Source organism: Emericellopsis cladophorae (genome assembly GCF_022114955.1).
Source record: "Emericellopsis cladophorae strain MUM 19.33 chromosome Unknown NODE_16_length_390664_cov_118_533041, whole genome shotgun sequence".
NCBI lineage: Eukaryota > Fungi > Ascomycota > Sordariomycetes > Hypocreales > Bionectriaceae > Emericellopsis > Emericellopsis cladophorae.
The window spans coordinates 74,086-96,138 of NW_026250941.1; the positions used below are offsets into that span (position 1 = coordinate 74,086).

A 22,053-nucleotide genomic window follows, 5' to 3' on the forward strand; every position below is an offset into this window, starting at 1 on the left:
GCAGAGGGAGGAAGAAGGGCTGCTCAGATTTATCTGACGTCCACCCATCCATCCAACCCACCATAGAGCCTCTAGCATAACTTTAACGCAATCAACGACGCAGACAAGCATCGTGCTTGAGAAAAATTGGCGTGTCGATAAGAAGCGAACATCACAGGCCTCGATAGATCACGCTCGCCAGAGAGAAAACAGGGCTTGGAAGTTCTTCCGATCTCGGCCAGCCGAACAAACCTCTCCACCCACATCTGAAAGCTCGACAACCGAGCGCATCTACCTGTCCAACGCCTCGCTCAAGCCTGGCCTTGCTTGCACGGCCATTCCACAATGCCGTCCACACACATCCAACCACTGCCGCCCTTGACGCCCGACCTCCACGAACGCGCCTGGTCCTCCACGCCCCATCCCACTCTCCCGCTCCTCGCGACGGCGCACGCCAAGTCGGTCACGGTCTTCTCCCTCACCACCTTGACGCCGCACTCCAACCTCACCGGAGGACACACGCGATCCGTGCGCGCCGCATCATGGAAGCCCAACCTGCCGCCCCACAAGCTGTGTCTCGCGACGGGCAGCTTCGACTCCACCGCGGGCATATGGCGATGGGAGGATCGCGGGGCCGAGCACGAGACGGAGATCAGGAACGGGCGTGATGGGAACGAGAAGGAAGAGGAGGATGACTGGGAGTTCACGCTCGTCCTCGAGGGCCACGACTCGGAGATCAAGAACTGCATCTTCTCCCCCTCGGGGGCGCACATTGCCACCTGCTCGCGGGACAAGTCCGTTTGGATATGGGAGGATATTGGCGCCTCCGAGTCGGACGACGACTGGGAGACGATTGCCGTCCTGAACGAGCACGAGGGCGACGTCAAGGCGCTCGCCTGGTGTCCCGAACTCCCCGGCCGCTCGAGGAAGGGTACCTTTGGCGTGGAGTGCCTGGCGAGCGCGAGCTACGACAACACCGTCCGCGTATGGCGCGAGGACGGCGACGCCGAGTGGGTCTGTGTCGCCGTGTTAGAGAAACACGAGGGCACAGTCTGGGGCGTGCAGTGGGAGGGTCGACCCCGGAAGGGCGACAAGTTCCCCCGGATCTTGTCCTTCTCGGCGGACGGGACAATACGCATCTGGACCCTGGCCCAGCCGTCGAACGAGGATGGCCAGGAGGACGGCGCCGCGCAGGGCAGGAACGCGCTGGGAGGCATACCGAACACCATGCGCCAGTCACTGCGGGAGGACTGGGTTTGCACGGCGACGTTGCCAAAGGTCCACGAATCGGACATCTACGCCGCTACTTGGAGCGCCACAACAGGTCTTGTGGCCAGCACGGGGAGCGACGGTACATTGGCGCTCTACAGGGAGAACGAGGAGACGGGCGAGTGGTCACTGCTCGAGTCCTTGCCGAATGCACATGGCCCTTACGAGGTGAACCACGTATCTTGGTGTCGACGGTGGGATAAGGGGGTCGACCCGTCTAGGAGAGGCGTTGAGGAAATGCTGATCACAACCGGCGACGACGGCCTCGTCAAGCCGTGGGGAGTCCAAGCATAGATATATTGGCTAACGGCCCTCAATAAATATTGGATGCAACAAGATCTTCTGTCTCTGTTGAATAATGGTGGCGTAGTGTCGGACAGGTCTTTTGGGGGGTCTTGTTTCTTCTCACTTTGCTAATCCCTTCAAGACGCTTCAATTCGTTATTGGATTGGAAGACCATGCCCTCCCCCTCGATGGTTATCTACAATGCTTTTTGCCAGGCCGAGACAACACCCCGAGGCCCCTGCTACCATGGGTGATTCAAAAATACAGGAAAATGCGCCCAGTACTTACCCCCGACCATGGTATGGCGGATTCTACTCATAAGGCTCATGAGCAGACATGGGATCAGCAAGTTGAGTCTATTATTACATTTGCACAAGCGGCCCAAGAAGATTTGCTCAAGACTATCATCCAATATTGATTTACACTTTAGCTTTGTGGGCAGGACTCTGTGAGGAGAAATAATTAAGAATCCTCTGTCGTCGTAGTCCAAATCGTCGTGGCCCCTGTCATCTGACTTTCTATGCTCGGATGCTGGTGTGGCCTCTATGTAGCAGGCTATATAGCCTCGAGCTCCCTCTCTATTGCCTCTATTTCACCGTTCAGCACCCCGAGCTCCGCCTCTATTGCCTCCGACTTCTCGTCATCGACTTTCTTTGCCTGGTCCAATATCGACACTTGCTTTTGTAATTTGTCGACCTGCTTGTCCACTGTTTTGGTGTGACCGCTGATTAGCTGCCGTTTCATGCGATCGGGTTCCTTTTCTTTTTCGGGTATGGACAGTCGTTCGCGTAGCGTGGTGAACTGCTAGTTCATCTCCTTCTGCGATTCCCTGTGGTCATTCCGTAGCAGTATCATCTCCTTCGACATACAGAATTTCCTCTTCTTCTCATTCTCCATTCGCCTTATTTTCTCCTTCAGCTCATCGTTAGAGTTGCGGATTTTCTCCAACTTCTTGACTTTCATTCTGAGCGGATAGTTAGAGCTTTAGGACTTCTGTATTTTGTCGACTACCCTGACAATGCAATCTGCAATGGAATGCACATCAGGGGCTGCTCCAGCAAATGGGAGGATGAACTTGACCCAGTTCTCTATCCCTGAGCAAGCGGGGGTAGGATGGTTCGTACAATTTCGCTTCCTATCCCCAAGGGCCGTCTATGTATATGTAATAATAGACTCAACCTGCTGATCCTATGTCTGCCTATGAGCCTTATGAGTAGAATCCTCACTCACAGAGCCCTGCCCACAAAGCTCAAGTGCAATTCAATATTGGTTGGCAGTCTTGAGCAACTACTGTTGCCAATCCTCCCTGTGCTAATTTATACTGTCGAATATATTCAGGGGTTCTCAGCCCAATATTCGACTAAAGCTAATAGTCAACGTTGTAAGGGACTATATGTAATAGGGATAGAGCGGTAATTCCTAAGTATTGACAATCACGTATTAGGTCTACCTGTTGACTAGGTCTGTGAGCTATCCACTGCCAATTCACTGAAGATGTGACTCGAAACAATAGGCCACACCAAAAATCCTCGCTCTCAACCGCACACATACAGCTCAGACCTCCATGACTATTCTAGTCGTTTGCCACGCCGGAATCAGTTACGTGAGACACTGCACTATGATTAGTTGCGATCAGGATCGACATAGATGAAAGATGCACTCACGAGAATCAGTCCATTCATGATCACCTGCGACAGATGTCGTGACAGAAATGCCATTATCGACAAGTAACACCGGAGGCGCCGCGACAGAAGTGTCAGCTTGGGAACCCGGAACTGCGGGCATGCTGGCAGGGAGCTCATTAACTGGGATCAGTGGATCTCCCAAGTCTGCCGATGGCTCGTCGAGGTCCATCAAGTTGACACTGGCAGTCGATCCCGGCGCTGTAACACTGTCTCCAACGACAGACGCAGCATTGTGCAGGCTTGGTGAATCGGCATGATCGTAAATGTTGTTGTTATGTTTAAAGGCGTTCGGTCCCTATTGGGCATATATATATGCCTTGGCTATGAGGAATCCCTGACCCTAGAAAGCGAACCAATAAACAAGTGCAAGTGACTAGGGCCGAGGCTATTGGCATGAGAGTGGACGCTCACGCCAAAGCTGCGCGATAATGTACGAGGATTGATTAGCCACTTTATTCGAGTGTAAAACCAGAGCCTGGAGATACGGCTTAAGGACTAGCTTAATTGCTGTAGTTAACTACCGTACGACGTAAACATAAGCGGGCATAAGGCACGAGAGAAGCGTGCTAAAAAGAGCTTAAGCAGGGGGAGTAATGTCTACTCGTATCTCGCAGGCCGTTGTCGTGTCTCTCTAAATGCTGCAGGACGCGATGGTAGGGTTACAGTAAACTACACGATGAACCTCCCATCCATCCTTCCATCCACTTCTTTCGTCCTCTCCTCCATCTCAGCGATGCAAGCAAGACAAATGAAATTGCCCGATTATAAAAGGAAAAATAACTTGTCCAACCCGCGCAATGACAAAAATACCACACTCATAAATCAGATGAACGCTCTTACTCGCCCTTGAGCTTGTCCTGCTTGACGGTGAACGCCATATCGAGCAGTTCTTGCTCCTCCTTGGCGTGCACACTCTTCAGACCGGTCGCCACCGATGCGCTGGGGTTGCGGCCGGCGTACATAACGTGCTTCCGGTCGTGGTGCTCGGTGTTGTTGAGCAGGGTCTCGATACGAGGCTGGGTGAAGCTCCAGGCACCGGCGTTTAAGGGTTCTTCCTGAGCCCAGACAACCGTCTTGGCGTTGGGGTAGGTGTCCAGGTTCTCCTTCAGTTGTTGCCACGGGAAGGGGTTTAGCTGTTCCAGACGGGTGATAGCGACATCGTCAATCTTGTTCTCGGCGCGGTACTTGTGCAGAGCAGCGTAGACCTGGCCGGAGCAAAGGATGACACGCTCAATCTCCTCAGGAGCCTTGATACCGCCATTTTCGTGCTCGGGATCCGCAATCAGGGTGCGGAAGCCAGCGTCCTTGCCGGTGAAGTCCTCAATGCTGGAACGGGCAAGGGGGTGACGCAGCAGCGACTTTGAGAAGAAGATGATGAGGGCTATTCGCAGTTAGCAGCTGGACGGACGCGACTTGCAACATGGGACTTACGTTTGCGGAACTGGCGGTGCATCTGGCGACGCAGCGCGTGGAACAAGTTGGCGGGCTCAGTCATGTACACAATCTGCATGTTGCAGTCCTGGTGTTGACGGTTGATGTCGTCCTTGGAGGGGAAGACGCGAGGGTCCTCGTTGGACAGCTGGAGATAACGCTCCAGGCGACCTGACGAATGCTCGGGGCCTTGGCCGTCGTAACCGTGAGGCAGCGACATGACCAGGCCAGTACGCTGCATCCACTTGGACTCACCAGAGGCAAGGAACTGGTCAATGATACATTGCGCATTATTGGCAAAGTCACCAAACTGCGCCTCCCACATGACCAGAGCATTGGGCGACGACAGCGAGTAACCATACTCGAAGCCGAGGGCACCAAACTCACTCAGCGACGAGTTGGAGATGACGAATTTGCCCTGGTCCTTGTTGACGTGCTGGAGAGGAGTGTACGTCTCCTCGCTCTCTTGGTCATGGAAGACGGCGTGACGCTGGGAAAAGGTACCACGCTCGACGTCCTGGCCAGACACGCGGACATGGTAGCCTTCGTTAACAAGGGTGCCAAAGGCGAGGGCTTCCGCAGTGGGGAAGTCAATGTTCTTGCCTTCCTTGACAGCCTTTGTGCGGTTGTTCAAGATACGCTTCAGGTTGCGGTGAATGTGGAAGTCCTCGGGGGCAGAGCCAATGACCTCGCCAACGTGTGTCAGAGTCTGCTTATCCACGTTGGTGTCGTTGTGAGGCAGGATCTCGGTCGCGAGCTCCTTGGGCGACTTGAAGCCGTTCCAGGCGGATGTCGTCCACTCCTTAGAGGTAGGCTGGTAATCTTTAGACTTGGTGAAGCTCTCCTCCAGCATGCCCCAGACCCATTGCTTGTGTTCCTCAATGTCGCCCTTGGAGAAGCTGCCGTCCTCGAGCAACTTCTCGACATAGGTGTCGATTTGGGGTGACTTCTCGGCAATGCGCTTGTACATGAGAGGCTGGGTGAAGGAAGGCTGGTCAGTCTCGTTGTGGCCGTGCTTGCGGTAGCAGACCATGTCAATGACCACGTCAGTCTGGAACTCGGCACGCCAGTCAGCCGCCAATTGGCAGACATGGTTGACGGCCTCGACGTCGTCGGCATTGACGTGGAACACAGGCGCGTCGATTGCCTTGGCGATATCGGTACAGTATGCGGTCGATCGGGCGAAACGGGGGTCGGTCGTGAAACCAATCTGGTTGTTGACAACAAGATGGATCGTGCCGCCGGTCGAGAAAGCGGGAAGGGAGTGGAAACCAAGACACTCATAGACGATGCCCTGGGCAGCGAATGCGGCGTCACCATGGAGGAGAACGCTCATGGCAGTGCGGTGAGACTTCTCGTCGTTGTTGTAGTGCTGGATGGCACGGGTCTTGCCCAGCACAACGGGGTCCTCGGCCTCCAGATGCGATGGGTTGGCGACCAGAGAGAGCTGCACACGCTTGCCAGAAGGTGTGGGACGCTCAAAGTTCATGCCCAAGTGGTATTTGACATCGCCGGAACCCTCCTCCTCGGCGCCGCCAGTACCCGCAAACTCAGAGAAAATGGACTCGTTGGGCTTGCGCACGACGTTGCTGAGAACGTTGAGACGACCCCGATGGGGCATGCCGATGACGATGTCCTTGACACCATAGTCGACACTGCGGTCAATCAGGGCTTTCATACCGGGAACCAGAGTCTCGCATCCCTCAAGACCGAAACGCTTATCGTTGGGGTACTTAGTGGCTAAAAATGACTCGAAGCTGGAGCTCCAGATGAGACGGTCGAGGATGCGTCGCTTCTCGTCGATTGAGTATTTGAAAGGCTGGGGTACCTCGAGGCGCTCGCGCAGCCAGTCGCACTTCTCACGATCGGGAATGTGGATGAACTCGGCGCCATAGGAGCCGCAGTAAATCTTTTCGCAAGCATCGACGATTTCACGAAGGGTCATCTTCTCACGGCCATCGCGCTTGAAGCGAGGGAGAATACCGGGACCGAGGGTGTACTCCTTGTCAAGGTCCTTTTCGGTGAACTGGTAGTGCTCGAGGGTCAACTCTTTCGGCTTGATGTTGCCGAAGCCGGCGGCCGTTGTGCGAATACCGAGAGGGTCGATGTTGGCCTTGTGGTGACCGCGGGACTGGTATGCGCGGACGAGGAGTTGAACCTTGAGATGGTTGGTGACGTCGGAGCCGTCGTCGAGAGCGAGACCTCCCGAGAGACGGGTGCCAGTCATACCAGGGACCAGGTTAGGGGGCGGCTGGAAGGCCTGCGAAATGGGCATCTCGCCGCCCTCCATGTTGTTGAAGTATACCTGCCAAGAGGCGTGTACGCTCTCCGGGTCTTTCTTCCAGCGCATGTACATCTCGTCGACATAGTTGGCGGTGGCTCCCGTCAGGAAGTTGTCGTTGGCCTGCGCGCTGCTCGTGCTCGTGGCGTAGCATCGGAACAAGGCAGGTTTCTGCATCAAGGGCCGTCCTGGGACACGACGTGCGCCCCGGACGCCCTTTAGCAGGGCTTGTCTAAACATGGTGGTGAGGATATGGATGGAGTCGATTAGGAGTGACGAGGAGGAATCTTCAAGCAAAGGGATCGGAACCAGGGCAGAAGGACTCCTGCGAAGTGACGGAGAGTAAATATTCTCCACCCGACGACGTTACTCAGCCGCCGCAGCCAATCGTGGTGCCCCGTGGCGGGAAGTCACGGTCATCGGGGGAAGGAGCTTGGTTTTTAGCCGACGCCACACCTCGAGTGCACTGCCACACGCGCTATCGTCGCTCCAGCCACACCTCTTTGACCTCATTGATGCTTTTCACGGTCATGGCTTTCTAGCCTCAGTATCTTTCTCGCGTTTCCTTACCTATTGGACTTTCTGAGAGCAGGCCAATGCGCATGTAGTGTGGTATCTCGCCTGCAGAAGCATAAGATTACAGCACAGGTCCGAGCCTTGCGCTGTGTGTAGGAGGTTCGATCGGTGATTCCATCGGTGATTCCCATGACCGTTTGGTCAAGGTCAGCGAATCAAACGTGGATCGGCCTGTCACACGGAGCACCATGGCACTCCCGGCTGGCCGCACGGCGTACAAGAAGAAAGATGGCATACTTACCTTGACACCGGACCAGCAGACAGTGACATGGACCCCCAACGCTGGGGGCCCTGCACAGGTCTCTCTCAGCGTAGCCAATGTCACAAGTAAAGCATCTTGTAAATGTCTCCTCTTCCTATGCTGATCTGTCCAGATCTTCAGCAAACACCAGACAGTGCAGCAAAGACAATGCTCAAGGTGTTCGCCAAACCACCGGAAGGGGGCGAGCCTGTGCCATACCTCTTTCATTTCAACACTTCTGAGGCCAAGGACGAGGCGAAGGCCGTGAGAGATCTGCTGTCGCGGCTACTCGCGGAGATGAAGAACAGCGATCCGAATGTACCAACGCCAAATTTAGGGACTCCGAATCTGCAGGCCAACGGTAATGGTGGCAGTGGCGCTTCAGGTTCAATGGCTTTCGCCAGCGCGGTAAACAAGTCGCAACAACCATCTCTGCAATGGTTTGACGACAGCCAGCTGAAGAACAATTATGAGCTCCAGCAATCGCTTATGAAAAAGGATCCGAGCCTTCACCGGACGTATATGGAGGCCATGGCCATGAAACCAGACACAATCACAGGCTCGGCGTTCAATACCCAATTTTGGTCCACGAGAATTAACATGCTTCGAGCGCATGCCATTGAGACGAGCCAGAAAGGGGGCCAGTACAACGTCTTGTCGACGGTCCGCGCAAAGTCAGATAATGGAGAGCTCAAGTTGAATCTCACAGTAGAGCAGATCCAGATGCTCCTCGCTCAATATCCTCTCATTCGACGCATCTACAATGAAAATGTCCCCCCGAGATCCGACAAAGACTTCTGGGTCGAATTCTTCACTAGTCGGTTGTGCACGAGGTTGCGCGGCGAACGCGTGGAGGAGAATGCCAACTTCTCCCCGCTGTTTGACAAGCACGATATCAACGAGAACACACCCAGTCATCACAGCAAAATCATGGCACAGAATGTACCTCACATCATCGACATTGAAGCGAACGAGGAGAATCAGGGCGGCGTGAGAAGCGGCAACAAGAAAGATGTGGAAATGCGTCCGAGCAAGCACGTGGCCATTGTGAAGACGGTGAACAGCGTGAGCGAGAGGATCATGGCACATGTTGCGCCATCCGATCCCAACGACGAGGTCGCCAATGAAGCCTACAAGCAGCTAGGTCTTCGAGATCTCCGAGGGCCGGAAGAGGAGCACCGAATCATGCTCAACGTGAAGGAACAGAACAAACTCTTCGCCAAGCGTGATGCAGCTCCTTCTTCCAACGCACAGGTCTTTGCGAAGCAGAATCCGGATGACGTCTTGTTTGACATACAAGCCGATCTGGCGACCCTTGTCGAGGACGGTATTGGTGGTCTCGACTTGGCTGCAGGAATCGGCTTCAACGACGATAGTGAGAGTGACGAGGAAGACAATTCCTCAGCAAAGCGTCCGCACGTTGGCTCGCGGTCGATACTTCGAGTGGCGGAGAAGGAGATCCTCCACGGCATCAGCCAGCAGAGGGCGCAGCAATACGGGCATGCGAGCGATGAGACAACACCAATGGGACTTTCTAGGGCCATGGCCGATCGGTGCTCCCTGACACATGCCACTACAGTCGAGTTCCTGCATCAATTTTGGTCCGCATTTTTGTCTGGAGATCCTGATAGAGCTGCAGAGCTGCAGTATCTCGCAGAGTCCCTCGCCAAATCAATTGGCCGCATCAATGCTGTCGCCGAAGAAGCCACCAAGGAGCGGGAAGGACTCATCAAGAAGAGAAAACAAGACATCAGAGACCACTACGAGCGAACGGGCAAGAAAATCAGGTGGAAATCTGACATGGTCGAAGGTGGAAGGGAGGCAGTCATCAAATTGATGCAACCAGTCTTGGATGCAATTGACGGCGCTCGAAGCAAATACGCAGATGCATTGGCAGCGGAAGGTATCAAGGTGTCAACAGAATCCTAAGATGGCTCTTCATTCACGGCTGCAGCGTTGCCACCAAATAATGGTTTTGTACACCATCTTCAATTGTACAATGTAAAAAAGATCAACGGCCATGGCACCCTGATATTGGCTCCGTCTATCCTATGCGAATGTGTTTAAATCATCCCTCCCATTGCATACCTTTCAACACCTTATTTCTACAAGCACATCCATTTATACATCTGGCTGATCACCAGTTTGTCGCACTCTGGCAGCAAGGCTATCCTGCGCTTGACTGAGCTCTCCACCACCAAAGCCCATTGTCTTCTTCTTCCCGCCCTTTCTCCGGTTGCCGTACTCTTCATCGAATCTCTTGATCAGGCGTAAGCTCTCCATGTCTTCGCTGATGCTCGCGGGAATCTGCTTCAGGGCCTTCTCGAAGTGGGACTTGTCCAAAATCCGGCGCTCGGGATACTCGTAAGGCTCCGGCCCAGTGTGCTTCTCAGCAGCGGCATTCTCCTGCTCCACGGCCGTCATGGCGGCTGCGACGCACATATTCTTCAGGTCCGAGCCGGAGTAGTACGGGGTCAGCTCCGCGAGACTGGCCATGTCCACATCGTCCGCGAGCCTCTCATCTCGTAGTAGTAATTTGATGATAGCTGAACGATCATTCTTCAGAGGAAGGTCTATGAGCAGCTTCCGCGGCAAGCGGCGGAGAACGGCATCGTCAAGATCAAACGGGCGGTTTGTGGCGACCATGATGAAGGCATTGGTTTCTTCCATGCCGTCCCATTCCTTGAGGAACTGGTTGATCAGCTCACGATGAGCGGGACGGGTACTATGCATGCTCCGCTTGGAAAGGATGGAATCGGCCTCGTCGATGAAGATGACACACGGCGACATCTTCTTTGCCATGGTGAACACGGCCCTGATGAGTTTCTCCGACTCGCCGACCCACTTGTCGTTGATGCTGGCACCGCTCACTTCGAGCATGTTTGCGCCACTGTCCTTGGCCACTGCCTTCGCAAGCATGGTTTTGCCTGTTCCAGGGGGCCCGTATAAAAGACAACCGTTGATCTTGTCGTGCGCCAGGACACCATAGGAAAAGGCGTCGGGGCGGACGAGTGCCAGTGAGGTAAGTAGCTTTAGCGCTGTCGTGATTTCGGGCGCAACGTGGATATCGGCAAATGTTGTCCGCAGGTTTTCCTTGTTGATTATACCGTTCGCAATGCGTTTCTCGTACTCGTTCCCTCCTCGGGCCGTGTTCTTGTTCGCGGCGTTTGCTGTGCTCTCAGGCCTCGAGGCTTCGTTTCCTGAAGAAGACTCGCGTTTCCCGTTTGCATCCGAAGGCGCGTCCCAACGAAGACCATGGCCGGGGGGCTGCAAGAGAGGACCCATGTGCATACGGTCCGCGAATGCAGACGCTCCGGTACCGGGATGAGAGATCTCCTGGTCGCGGAAGCTGCGTGCCAGATTGTGAATCTCGAGCCAAGGTAGGACAGTGCTGTTCAAGGGGTTTCTAGGAGCACCTTGAAACATGGGATCGTGCCAGTAACCATCGTCAGGGTTGTCTTGCACACGCCAAAGAGGAGCAAGCATGGGGTGTGCTGGTGGATCAATGGCGAGAATCATGCGGTTGATGTTACGCGCATTCTCGCAGAGATTGTCCACCAGTTGCAAGTTGAAAGGTCCAGCTTGCGAGTCTAACTTGGTAGCCGTCTCAGCTTCCGCGCGCGCAGGCTGGACAGCACGAGACACCACAAAGTCTGACGCCGCAAGCTCCCGCACCATATTATGGTACTCGTCCGAGGGAGTTTGCGACGAAGACGTACCAAGAAGAACGATGCGTTTGCCGTTCTTCCACGCAATGTCGACAACCTGCCTTAATTTTGAGAGAATTGCTGCTCCTTCAAGCGTCATGCTGAGTTCAATATAGTCGTGCACATGTACGACCACGGGCTGCTGCAGGTCTGTGACAGGCAAGTGCTCTGTCGGTTTTGACACAAGGGTTTCCAGCGCCTTGTTGATCTTGAGGTGTTCCCAGTCTGTGAACACATCGCGAATCTCGGAGCGCGAAGGCAAGCCTGTCAATGCTGAATCGCGGACGTCATCGCTCAAGTCCTGTCTCAACTTGCGCAGGTCGGCAGCGTTTCGCACATGGATGATATTGGACTCCTCGTCGTCGGGATCTTCTTCGGTCGCATCAATGATTTGTATCCTCCTCCCTGTCCTGCCTCCATAATCAGCAGCTCGAAAGCCCAGCGTCGACACAGGACCGCGCGAGTACAGCCAATCCTGGCCGATGTAGTCGCCAAGCATCCAGGAGATATCGTACGCATCCAGATGTACAACGTGCGCCTCACTCAACCATGATGCGTAGCTCCCTAGACTTTGCGCTATTGACTTTCCATCGTGCCCATGCATAGCTAATATCTGGATTGGTCGCCTCCCAATCTTTGGGTCGAAACTCGGAGGGCAGATTTGCTCGAGATCTCTGCGGAGATTTCGTTTCAAGCTGTTGAAGGCTTCGATGGGGAAGTCGGTGATCGCGTGCGAGAGTGAGTGGTCCAGGTACTCGGCGTACTGAAGCTGCTGCGATACAGGCGCTTCTCGATTTGTGAAGTGATCGCGCCAGACATAGGACTGCGGGTCGAGGTCCCTGTAGATATTCCACCACCAAAAAGGCCGGCTTGTGTATGTGTATGTCGGCTCACGCACTGGGTACAATGCGTCCGCCAAGTGCCAGGCACAGTCGTTCAGAAACGATGTCAACCGTACAATCTGCGCTATGCGGAAGGATGTATGCCAGGGTGACGATTTTAAGATGGGCTGCCCCTCAAGCTCTGCCCATATTTGCGCGAGTCGTTTCTCGATCATGTCAACAGCTGCGGTAAAGTATTCCTCTAGTCGCAAGGTCCGCTGCGGAGTCGCCTTGGAGTACAAATTGGAGACCTTGACATGCGTTGCGTCCATCTCAAGAGGCTTGGGAAGCCGCGGCTGAGTGTCAGGCCCGAAATAAGAAACATTCTCGGCAATGAAATCGTTGGGCAGATCGAAAGGAGGTAAGTCGGAGATCCCGCGTCGTTTGATCGCGTTCCTCCTGCGCAAGTTAGAGCCCGCCGATGTACGCAATCGCCCTCCTGCCGTTTCGTTCGTATCCGCCGCCTCGTTACTCTCGACCTCTGTTGCAGCCTCCTCGAAGTTGGCATTGTCTTCTAGACCGGGTGTCTTCGAGGGCTTTGAGGGGTCGGGCGGGTTGTCTGACCGCAATTGTCGCACGCATGTGTGGAATTGAATATGTCTTGTTCGAGCGGTAGAGGCTATGGGGCAGAGATATGCCAGGGCGCTTGAGGTATGGGGATATGTTGTGCAAGAAGCTGCTCCTTTAGGGACATGGTGATGCGAACGCCTTGCCGCTCTCGCTATGGCGCTGATTGCCGGAAAGCATGATGAGCGCATCCCAGCGTATGGAGCACAGGCCGTCGGAGATGCGACAGCGCCCTAAAATGGTAGCTCTGAGAACATCGCGAGACGCGGATGTCTTGTTCAGACTCGACGTTGCCCAACTCTGTTCAATATTTTGCTTAGTAAGGATTTCGCGCTCATCTCAAACAACAGCGACCGCCCGACATGCACAATCCCTACGACTTGAAGACACACCAGCGCTGGCGACTTTTATTACGAGAGTACGTTACCACCTTGTTATTTTCTGGTAAAATCAATTCTCTTGGTATGCACAATGTGTGGCTGTAGGCTGCCAGGTGAACATGGAAGCGAGACTACATATGTTCCACACCCTGCTTGGCTGGGTTCTGATTCCTGAGCTTCTGACCGCAATGCTTTAGATGAATAGAGAGCCAGTCAATGGTTGCGAGACGGTCAATATGACTGAGGCTCAATGATGATGGAATGAGGGATCTCGGGTTCTAAAAAGCAATGCATACCAACAACCAATGTTGCCGTTCCGCGTATCCCATCCTCCCTCCTCTCATCGTCTTCTCTATTGTCGTCGCCTAACTTTTCTTTTACTCTCTCCTCAGACCAGACCTCCGGACGCTACTTCAGGTTTGTAGAACGACGATCGGCTTTGCCCACCTCGTCAACTACGGGTCCTCAGCCCAGATCCAGTTCCTGATATACGACTATTTCGAGCCACGAAAGCTCCATGAGGTGATGTAGTCGATGGAACCTGCTGTGCATGGTGCCTGGGGAGTATGGGGGACGAAATTTCCGATGACTTTTTCCCTTCCGCCATCTTGCTAGCGTCCTATAATAGTCCGTTGGGAAATATAGGGAAAATATAAAAACACTAAACAGATCACGGGTTAGATTTGCCTGGGCTTGCGTTGGGCAAGGGTAGGATGAGTAAACGAGCCCCTCCGGGACCAGGTGCAAGCTCCAAACTAGATGTTGATGCACCCGCGACGCGTAGAATGCGGCAGAAAACAAAGGACAGATCAGACAACAAGTCATATACTTACCGCCTGAATATATTCACAAGCTCATCAAGAGCGAGTGGGTGGTGCCAGGCATGTTGCGTGGTGACAGGTTAACAGCAAGTTGGTGATTAAGGTGCAGAGATCAAAGTAAGGTAAAAGCCGAATCTATCTAGGGAAGTGAGAAGAAACTAACTAAACAGTCAGAGGGCCCTTCGAGTTCTGTGCTATGCGTAATAAAGTCTGGCTGTCAGTCTGCCTTACTGAGGGGCCAAGAGCCATCTGATGTCGAGCTCCAGATCCGAATCTGAAGGTGCTTGTCCACTGTCCCAACAACTACCTCTATCGTCAACTCGATGTTGAATGTCTAGTATATCAATAAGTTATCGTCAACTAAATTTCGAATGTCTACTATATCTATAACTCACGCTACCATTGACACAACAATAGTCAAACTAATTCCCATATAGAAGCAATATCTACAAAAGTGTCAAGGCAATACTTCTTGAATGTAGATAGAATCTAAGCAACACCGTACTACTACTACTAACGCACGCTTCAGATGGTGGTTTCTTCAATCTTCTCATATGGAGGTATGTATTCAAAAAGTATCATCAAGGCGTTAATTTACTTTCCAGTCCGTGCAGCTCAACATGACAGCTAAGATCGATTTCCTTCCCTAAGAAACCGGTCCAAGTAGGGTGTCCGTGTACGGCGGCAGCCAGAGGATCTTCCGCCGTAGGCTTGTCCGCGGTGAGCCATTCAGGCTCTGTCAGTATGAGACGAACTAAATCTTCCAGATCCTCTGTGTTTATGGCATGCATAGGTACATTCAGAAAGCAGGACCACTCCGGGCCGAGGTGACGGCAGATATCGCGGAGCGTCCGTTGGCCGATACCCCTGATCCACCAGACCGAGTTGGCGAGCTTCACGAAAGCGGCGTAGTACGCGATGATGACCAATGCCCGGGGTCGCCGTTGACGGCCTAGCTCAACAAAGCCGTGTGGGATGAACGTGAACCAAGTGATGATTCTCAATGCCATGAGGGGCCCGAAACCTCCATCATGCAGGCTTTGGTAGAGCGCGCCCAAATACTTGAGGGTATCGTAATAGGTCTGAGTCTCTTGAAAATCCGGGTCGCTCTCGGGAATTGAAGTTATCATGTACAAAAGAATATTGGGTATGTGCTTTGCTGTGTCGTCAAGGTCCATGGGTGGGCGGTAGAAGAGTGACTTAAGGCCCGACGACAAGAACCGCTCGAATCCCATGGTCTGGATGATCAGACCAATACCTCTCCAGACAATCATCCAGTCCACAATGTACAAATCCTTCCCATCGGCGTCGCGGAAAGCCTGTGATGACAATGCAGTGAGAAGGAGGGAGTTGATGATCATGGCTGGGAAGGTTTCGGGATCCGCTTCCTCGACCGCCTTGCGGTATCCCTCAAACGACGTAGCACGATAGGCGAGAGCTCGCTTGGGGTCAATCTCCTGGTTCAAATTTTGCAGATGTAGTGCCGCAAGCGCGAGCAGCGACTGCATGAGGAAGGGTGTCTGGAAGGCGTGATATACGATTCGCGTTCGCATAATCGTCTCCACGGGACGTTCTGCGGCGTATTCGAAGCTGAAGGAAGAACAGGTGGCTGTGGTGTAGAACCACAGCAGTCGCATTTCGAAATCATCGCGTGCGATGGCCGGTCGAAACAAGGGTTCGCGCAGCAGTTGTAGATCGTTCTTCAATTCTAGCGGGCATGCGTCGGTGACGTGTGGTGCGGTAGACGCGCAGAGGAGGGCGTTGCTGTGGGCCGACACGTAGCTATGGCCGTTGCAACATTCCTCAAAAGCACTAGTGGGCGATTCGCTGCGAGTAGGGGCATTGTCGACACGGTCTGGTGCGGATCTGGGCTTGCTTGAATCTGTTGGGTTGGCAGGCCCTGGATACACGCATTCGTTCTTGCGTAGATTGCAGGAGCGACATATCGGGCGGGCCTCGTCGCATTTGACTTTGCGGGCTTTGCAGTTCTTACACCCGGCTCTGGATTTCTTATGCGGTCGCTTCGCATGGTACGGCCTGTCGCTCGCGACCGTTGCGTCCGAAGGAGACATTGAGTCCGAAAGTGACCCATTCATTGCCAGTTGCTCTGTATCTGTTCGTGGGGGCGCTATGTGAGCCAAGCTGAGCTATTCGGAACGACTGTCAGAGGCGGCATGTTCCCACGTGGCAAACTACCAAATTACAGTCTATCTTCAAGGACGACGCAACTCACATATACGTGGTGAATAGGAGATGGCACCGCTGTCTGGGTATCGAAGAGATGAAAGCGGAATTGACGACACGACTCCAAAAGGCGGACGATAAGTGGCTGTGTCAGGCTGTCAGCGACTCAGCATGGATTCTTTACAAAAGGATGCAGCGGGCCAGGGTCCAGGAGACTCTACATGTACACGTAATTGAGATACTAACCTTATCAGGTCAAGTCTCAAGAACAAGTACGGCGGCCAACAAGATCATCCTAATAAATAGATTTCTAATCAATTGAGTCTCTGAATCACAGAGTTGTAATAGCGCCCGTTATGCGATCAACGCAGGGCCTCATGTCTCGAGTCTCGTGGCGCCCTCAACCCCGACTATCGCTTCCGTTCTGCAGCCACCACGAGCGTCGAAAGGATTTCCAACTTCGGAATGACCTGTCATCCATCTTCACTTGCCGTGCTATAATCGCCCGGTCAGTTCATGTCGTCTCAGTTTAGCTTCTGGTGCCGCTACTCCCAGTCTTTTCTATCTTCAGGAAGAGGGTAAGGGGGTTGTACACACTGCCAATCAGTTCCTGGGGCAGAGCCCGAACCGTCGATGCTGTCTCCGAGATCCAAGCGCCAGACCCGGCGGCTCAAACCGATGCCGACGGCTTTTCTAATCCACGGGCACCAGGGTGAAACAGCGATACAAGATAAAGACATGATATGATCAGTCCTATGTGCGGTAGGCTGGCAGGTACCTCTCACTCTGTGTGGTCCGAGGCGGTGGTATTGTGACACAACGTCCCAAACTTTCCGCCATGGGTTTAACTGCCTTTGGATGCCCCTTTCGCTACACGTAAACTAGTCCAATGGCTGTTCCAAGTTCGAGAATTTCAACACATTTATCCGTGGCCGCAGAAACACAAATATCGAGCAAGGGGGGCGAGAGCTCCACGCTCTGCCATGCCCCTTCGGCGTCAGCCGATCCAGTTCCCGAATCACCGTCCTCACCCACCACCAAGGGTCCAGGATCTCTGCATCATGGACGATGGTTTTCCATCGCCTCGGTCGGCGAAGAAGAAAGCAACCTTATTCTTACCATCCGCCACCGGCGAGCCGCCGACAAGTTTCGCCAATGGCTGTGGGATCAAAGGGAAGACATTGCCGCCGTGGTTCGAAGTCACCTACACCTGCCCAAGGACGATTCCAACTACGTACTCGAAGTGAGGCCCACCGATTATTGGCGTCAAGGTGGCTTCAACTTGTGCGTCATGGTCGTGTCCATGGTAGGCGGCCGCGCGACGTCCAGGTTCGTTTTCCGGTGCCCGCTGCCGCACAAGCTGGCGGAATCCCAGCACCCTGCCGATGGATGCGAAGATTCGATGCGAGGTCACTTCCTACGTCTGGGTGCAAGAACACCGCCGTGAAATGCGGATACCCGCTCTTCATGCCTTTGGATTCTCAGATGGCTCCCAGTTCACTCACACCTCGCAAGCGCCATTCCCCATACGCGTTGCTCGTCTTGTTCGGCGATGGTGCACCGCATTCTCGGCCGGCCATTTTTATTCAACTACAATAGGAATACATCAGCACCGGTCATAGGCACCCCGTATGTGCTGCTTGAGCTCCTCGGCCCTGAAGTGGGCAACGTGCTCTCTATAACATAGAAGCAGCATATGAACGATACTGAAAGGCGATCTCGCCTTTATGAGGGCATCTCGCGCATAATGCTCTCGCTATCCCGACTACCGCAAACACGTATCGGATGTTACCGATTCAACCCGAACGATACCACAATCACGCATACAAACAGGCCCTTGCTTAGCACGACGATTATATTCGGGAATGCCGCCACCCCCCGTACAATCCAGCCTAGTGAGACATGCTGTAACACAGATGATTTCCTGTCCGATGTGCTTTCTTTCTTCGATGATCAGTTCTTCCAAGATCCTCACGCTATCAGAAGCGAAAACGAAAACGATGCATACGAGCGTACAGCGCTGAGGACGTTGCTTCGAGCGGTAGCGCACAGCTTTATTATACGGCATAGGCGGAATGGTCCTTTCTTTCTCCAGCTGACGGACTTACACCAGAGCAATATCCTTGTAGATGACGAATGGAATGTTACTTGTCTGATCGACTTGGAATGGATATGCGCGCTTCCTATCGAAATGCTCGAGGTGGCAGACTGGCTCACGAATCGCAGCCCCGAATAGGTAACGGGTGAACATTTGACCAGTTCGACAATGAGTACCAAATTTTTGTGGGTGCTATGGACGAAATGTCTAAAAAAGTACAGCAACAACATAACGTGTAGATCAGAAGTGTATTGCGGGACCCATGGACATCCAAAGGAGTCTGGTTCTAGGCGTGCATTTTGTCTTTCAATCTCTGGATCTTCCTCATAGAGAACCACATCCTCCCAACTTTCTCCTATCATGGGGGCATAGAGGACGACCTGAATCGGGTTTCAACTATATGGGCGGGAGGGCGTGACGCAAATCGTCAAGGACAAACAGAGGGAGGAAGCCAAGTAACTAGAAGAGCTCCAGCATCTAATCATGGAGGAAATCTCGTCCGAATAAGGCAAAAGACTGCACATGACATTCCCAAACTAACTATAACAATATGAATGTGTTATGCTAGCTAATATCTCTTGTGATCTATCTAGCGTTAGCGGGATTGGTACCTCGACTATCGGAGATATTGACTACTTCACTCTCACGAGTAAAGTCACTAGCGCTACTGTGTCTAATCAATTAATATCTCTACCGAAGGCTGAGCTGATATCGAACAAGCAGTATTTGTTCGTACCATAAGGCGTAATTAATGACTGCACTTTTCTATGGTTCTTGAGCATGTTTCCTAACTGTAAACAGCTAAGTCTGACCTTGTCCAAAGTAAACGACACGAGACAATACGTTCCCTCCCATTGCCACTAAGCTCACACGCCTCATGAGGGACAGACACGCTTCCAGTCCATATTTGATAGCATGCTATGGATAGAACTTCACATGTGGCAGTGGAACAAATATGAAAACAAAGGAGAAACTCCCACTCAATTGACGGCTACAAGATGGTAACTTGTTGATTTCTTAGTACACAGCCCACAAATGAGACTTTGATGGAGCTTTCAGCGGATCGTCCTCGGCGACCACCACCCTTTCCGCTGTCTTTGGTCTATACACGGGTGGCTCGACTCCGCCCCAACTCCGCCCTCGTCCGCTCGGCAAAGGTATTAAGCATCCCCAGAGACTAGCTCAAGTACGCATTTATTGGCCCTCGAGCTCGGCAAGGATCTTCTCACCCTTGGCCTTAGCGGAGGCAAAGTCGCCAACCATGTAGAAAGCACCCTCGGGAAGGTTGTCACCGTCACCGTTGAGGATGGCCTTGAAGGAGTTGATAGTCTCCTTCAGGTCAACGAGCTGACCCTCGATACCAGTGAAAACCTGGGCAACAGTGAAGGGCTGCGACAGGAAACGCTGGATCTTACGAGCACGCTCGACAGTAAGCTTGTCAGCCTCAGACAACTCGTCCATACCCAGAATGGCAATGATATCCTGGAGCGACTTGTACTCCTGGAGGATCTGCTGAACGCGGGACGCAGTGTCGTAGTGGTCCTGGCCGACGATACGGGGGTCAAGCATGCGCGACTTGGAGTCGAGAGGGTCGACAGCAGGGTAGATACCCAGCTCGGAGATACCACGGGACAACACAGTGGTGGCGTCCAAATGGGCGAAGGTGGTGGCGGGGGCAGGATCAGTCAGATCGTCAGCAGGCACGTAGACGGCCTGGACGGAGGTGATGGAGCCCTTCTTGGTGGTGGTGATACGCTCCTGCATACCACCCATGTCGACGGCGAGAGTGGGCTGGTAACCGACGGCAGAGGGGATACGACCCAGCAGGGCAGACACTTCAGAACCGGCCTGGGTGAAGCGGAAAATGTTGTCAATGAAGAGCAAAACTGGCATCTGGTTAGTGGCATTTACTGCAAGAAGAGTAGATTTTTCTTACCATCCTGGCCATCGGTGTCTCGGAAGCTCTCCGCAACAGTAACGAAGGGGACGTTAGTACATGAGCATCTAAAGTATTAAGTATAGTGAACTTACGACCAGTCAAGGCGACACGGGCACGGGCACCGGGGGGCTCGTTCATCTGACCGAACACCAGGGCGACCTTGGACTCGCCATCAAGCTGAATGACAGAGGTCTCCTGCATTTCGTGATACAGATCGTTACCCTCACGGGTACGCTCACCGACACCAGTGAAGACGGAGTAACCACCGTGAGCCTTGGCGATATTGTTGATAAGCTCCTGAATGAAGACAGTCTTGCCGACACCAGCACCTCCGAAGAGACCAATCTTTCCACCACGGGCGTAGGGGGCGACAAGGTCGACGACCTTGATACCAGTGACCAGGACCTCAGCAGAGGTGGACTGCTCAACGAACTCGGGAGCCTCCCTGTGGATGGGAAGGTGGGCGTCAGACTTGATGGGACCACGCTCGTCAATGGGGTCACCAGTGACGTTCATGATGCGACCAAGAGTGGCGGTACCGACGGGGATAGTGATGGGAGCACCGGTATCGGAAGCCTTGGCACCACGGACGAGACCCTCAGTACCTACACATATTAGCATTGCGATCCTAGACCAGCGACTCTAACCGGCAGCGTACCGTCCATGGCAATGCAGCGGACAACATTCTCTCCGAGATGTTGCGCGACCTCGAGGACGAGCTTCTGACCATTGTTCTCGGTCTCCAGGGAGTTCAGAATGGAGGGCAGCTTCTGACCATCGAACTTGACTGCGGAATTGTTAGTCGCAGTCGATGAAAAATTAATTGAACTCCGCAAAAGTCGCGTCGCTCGTCTGGTTGAGAGTTACTGACCATCAACGACGGCACCAATGACCTGTGATGTTGTTGTTAGCCTTTGCGATGTTGCCACGGTTTCGGTGCCTCAGGCCGCCGTGCGGCTCCGCTCGGCTAGGGGGACCGGCGGGCTTCCGAGGACGCAATGCTGCTCACCTGGTGAATCTTGCCATCGCCAGCACCGGCGGCGGCAGTGCTCGCCCAGCGGTTGTTGATCGATCGGAAGGGAACGGCCTTGAGGGTGCGAGGAGCCGCGGCCCTGTAGGCAGGGCGAGCCGCGCGAGCGATGGAGGAAATGCCGCTATTCGAGAGAAGAGTGCGTGTCAGCTCGAGCTGGCCTCAATTGGCTGGGAATGAGGCGCGAAAATAATCGAAAAAGTCCTCGGGGGTAGGTACTCACCTCTTGAACATCTTGACAGATGACAACGAGCAGTCTGTGATGGAGCGGAGAGAGGTTGGTTAAGCTGGAGGGAGAACTTTTGCAGAGTGAGCAGTTTTGCTCGGGCGAGGACGACTTGGCCGGTTAGAGCTTTCTGGCCGGGTCACGTGGCTCCACTATGCCTGAAATTGCGCTGGCGCTCCACTGTGCCGGGAAATTATCGGCCAGCACAAGCCACAATCTAACTCCAGTTCCGCAAGATGACGACCCAGGAGACAGATGGAAATTCAGGGCGGTTCCAAGGTATTTTCAATTGCAAGGCGTCAGTCAATTGACGCGAGCGATGCTAGATGAGAACTCAAGGGATCTTGTTCGACTCGTGAGGCCATCAATTGACACTGTGTGCATCAGCTAACCCCCTCATCTTGGACAATACAGGCGTCCGGCATTCCCCCTCCTACCGCCTCTGGTCCTTTCAGTGCAGCCGTGCTGAAATG

The 22,053-nt window shown here is 53.6% G+C and overlaps 6 protein-coding genes across 6 annotated transcripts; 2 read left to right on the forward strand and 4 right to left on the reverse strand.

Moving 5' to 3' along the window:
* Positions 1-324: 324 nt before the first annotated feature.
* Positions 325-1,542, forward strand: J7T54_003418 (cytosolic iron-sulfur protein assembly protein-like protein; the record flags this gene model as incomplete). The annotated part of the gene is made up of 1 exon (XM_051505684.1): positions 325-1,542. One exon carries the CDS (start codon positions 325-327, stop codon positions 1,540-1,542), a length of 1,218 nt encoding a protein of 405 aa, XP_051362855.1.
* A 2,512-nt stretch (positions 1,543-4,054) lies between these two features.
* J7T54_003419 (2-oxoglutarate dehydrogenase-like protein) lies at positions 4,055-7,170 on the reverse strand (the record flags this gene model as incomplete). The annotated part of the gene is made up of 2 exons (XM_051505685.1): positions 4,055-4,599; positions 4,650-7,170. The coding sequence occupies 2 exons, from the start codon at positions 7,168-7,170 to the stop codon at positions 4,055-4,057; spliced, it is 3,066 nt and encodes a 1,021-aa protein (XP_051362856.1).
* Positions 7,171-7,915: 745 nt separating this feature from the next.
* On the forward strand, positions 7,916-9,676 carry J7T54_003420 (putative RNA polymerase II transcription factor B subunit-like protein; the record flags this gene model as incomplete). Its single annotated transcript, XM_051505686.1, has 1 exon — positions 7,916-9,676. The coding sequence occupies one exon, from the start codon at positions 7,916-7,918 to the stop codon at positions 9,674-9,676; it is 1,761 nt and encodes a 586-aa protein (XP_051362857.1).
* Positions 9,677-9,868: 192 nt separating this feature from the next.
* On the reverse strand, positions 9,869-12,917 carry J7T54_003421 (AAA+-type ATPase; the record flags this gene model as incomplete). Its single annotated transcript, XM_051505687.1, has 2 exons — positions 9,869-12,849; positions 12,914-12,917. The coding sequence occupies 2 exons, from the start codon at positions 12,915-12,917 to the stop codon at positions 9,869-9,871; spliced, it is 2,985 nt and encodes a 994-aa protein (XP_051362858.1).
* Positions 12,918-14,749: 1,832 nt separating this feature from the next.
* J7T54_003422 (uncharacterized protein) lies at positions 14,750-16,175 on the reverse strand (the record flags this gene model as incomplete). Its single annotated transcript, XM_051505688.1, has 2 exons — positions 14,750-14,839; positions 14,901-16,175. The coding sequence occupies 2 exons, from the start codon at positions 16,173-16,175 to the stop codon at positions 14,750-14,752; spliced, it is 1,365 nt and encodes a 454-aa protein (XP_051362859.1).
* Positions 16,176-19,579: 3,404 nt separating this feature from the next.
* Positions 19,580-21,588, reverse strand: J7T54_003423 (F-type H+-transporting ATPase subunit beta; the record flags this gene model as incomplete). Its single annotated transcript, XM_051505689.1, has 6 exons — positions 19,580-20,271; positions 20,417-20,929; positions 20,983-21,111; positions 21,196-21,217; positions 21,334-21,478; positions 21,578-21,588. The coding sequence occupies 6 exons, from the start codon at positions 21,586-21,588 to the stop codon at positions 19,580-19,582; spliced, it is 1,512 nt and encodes a 503-aa protein (XP_051362860.1).
* Positions 21,589-22,053: the final 465 nt, after the last annotated feature.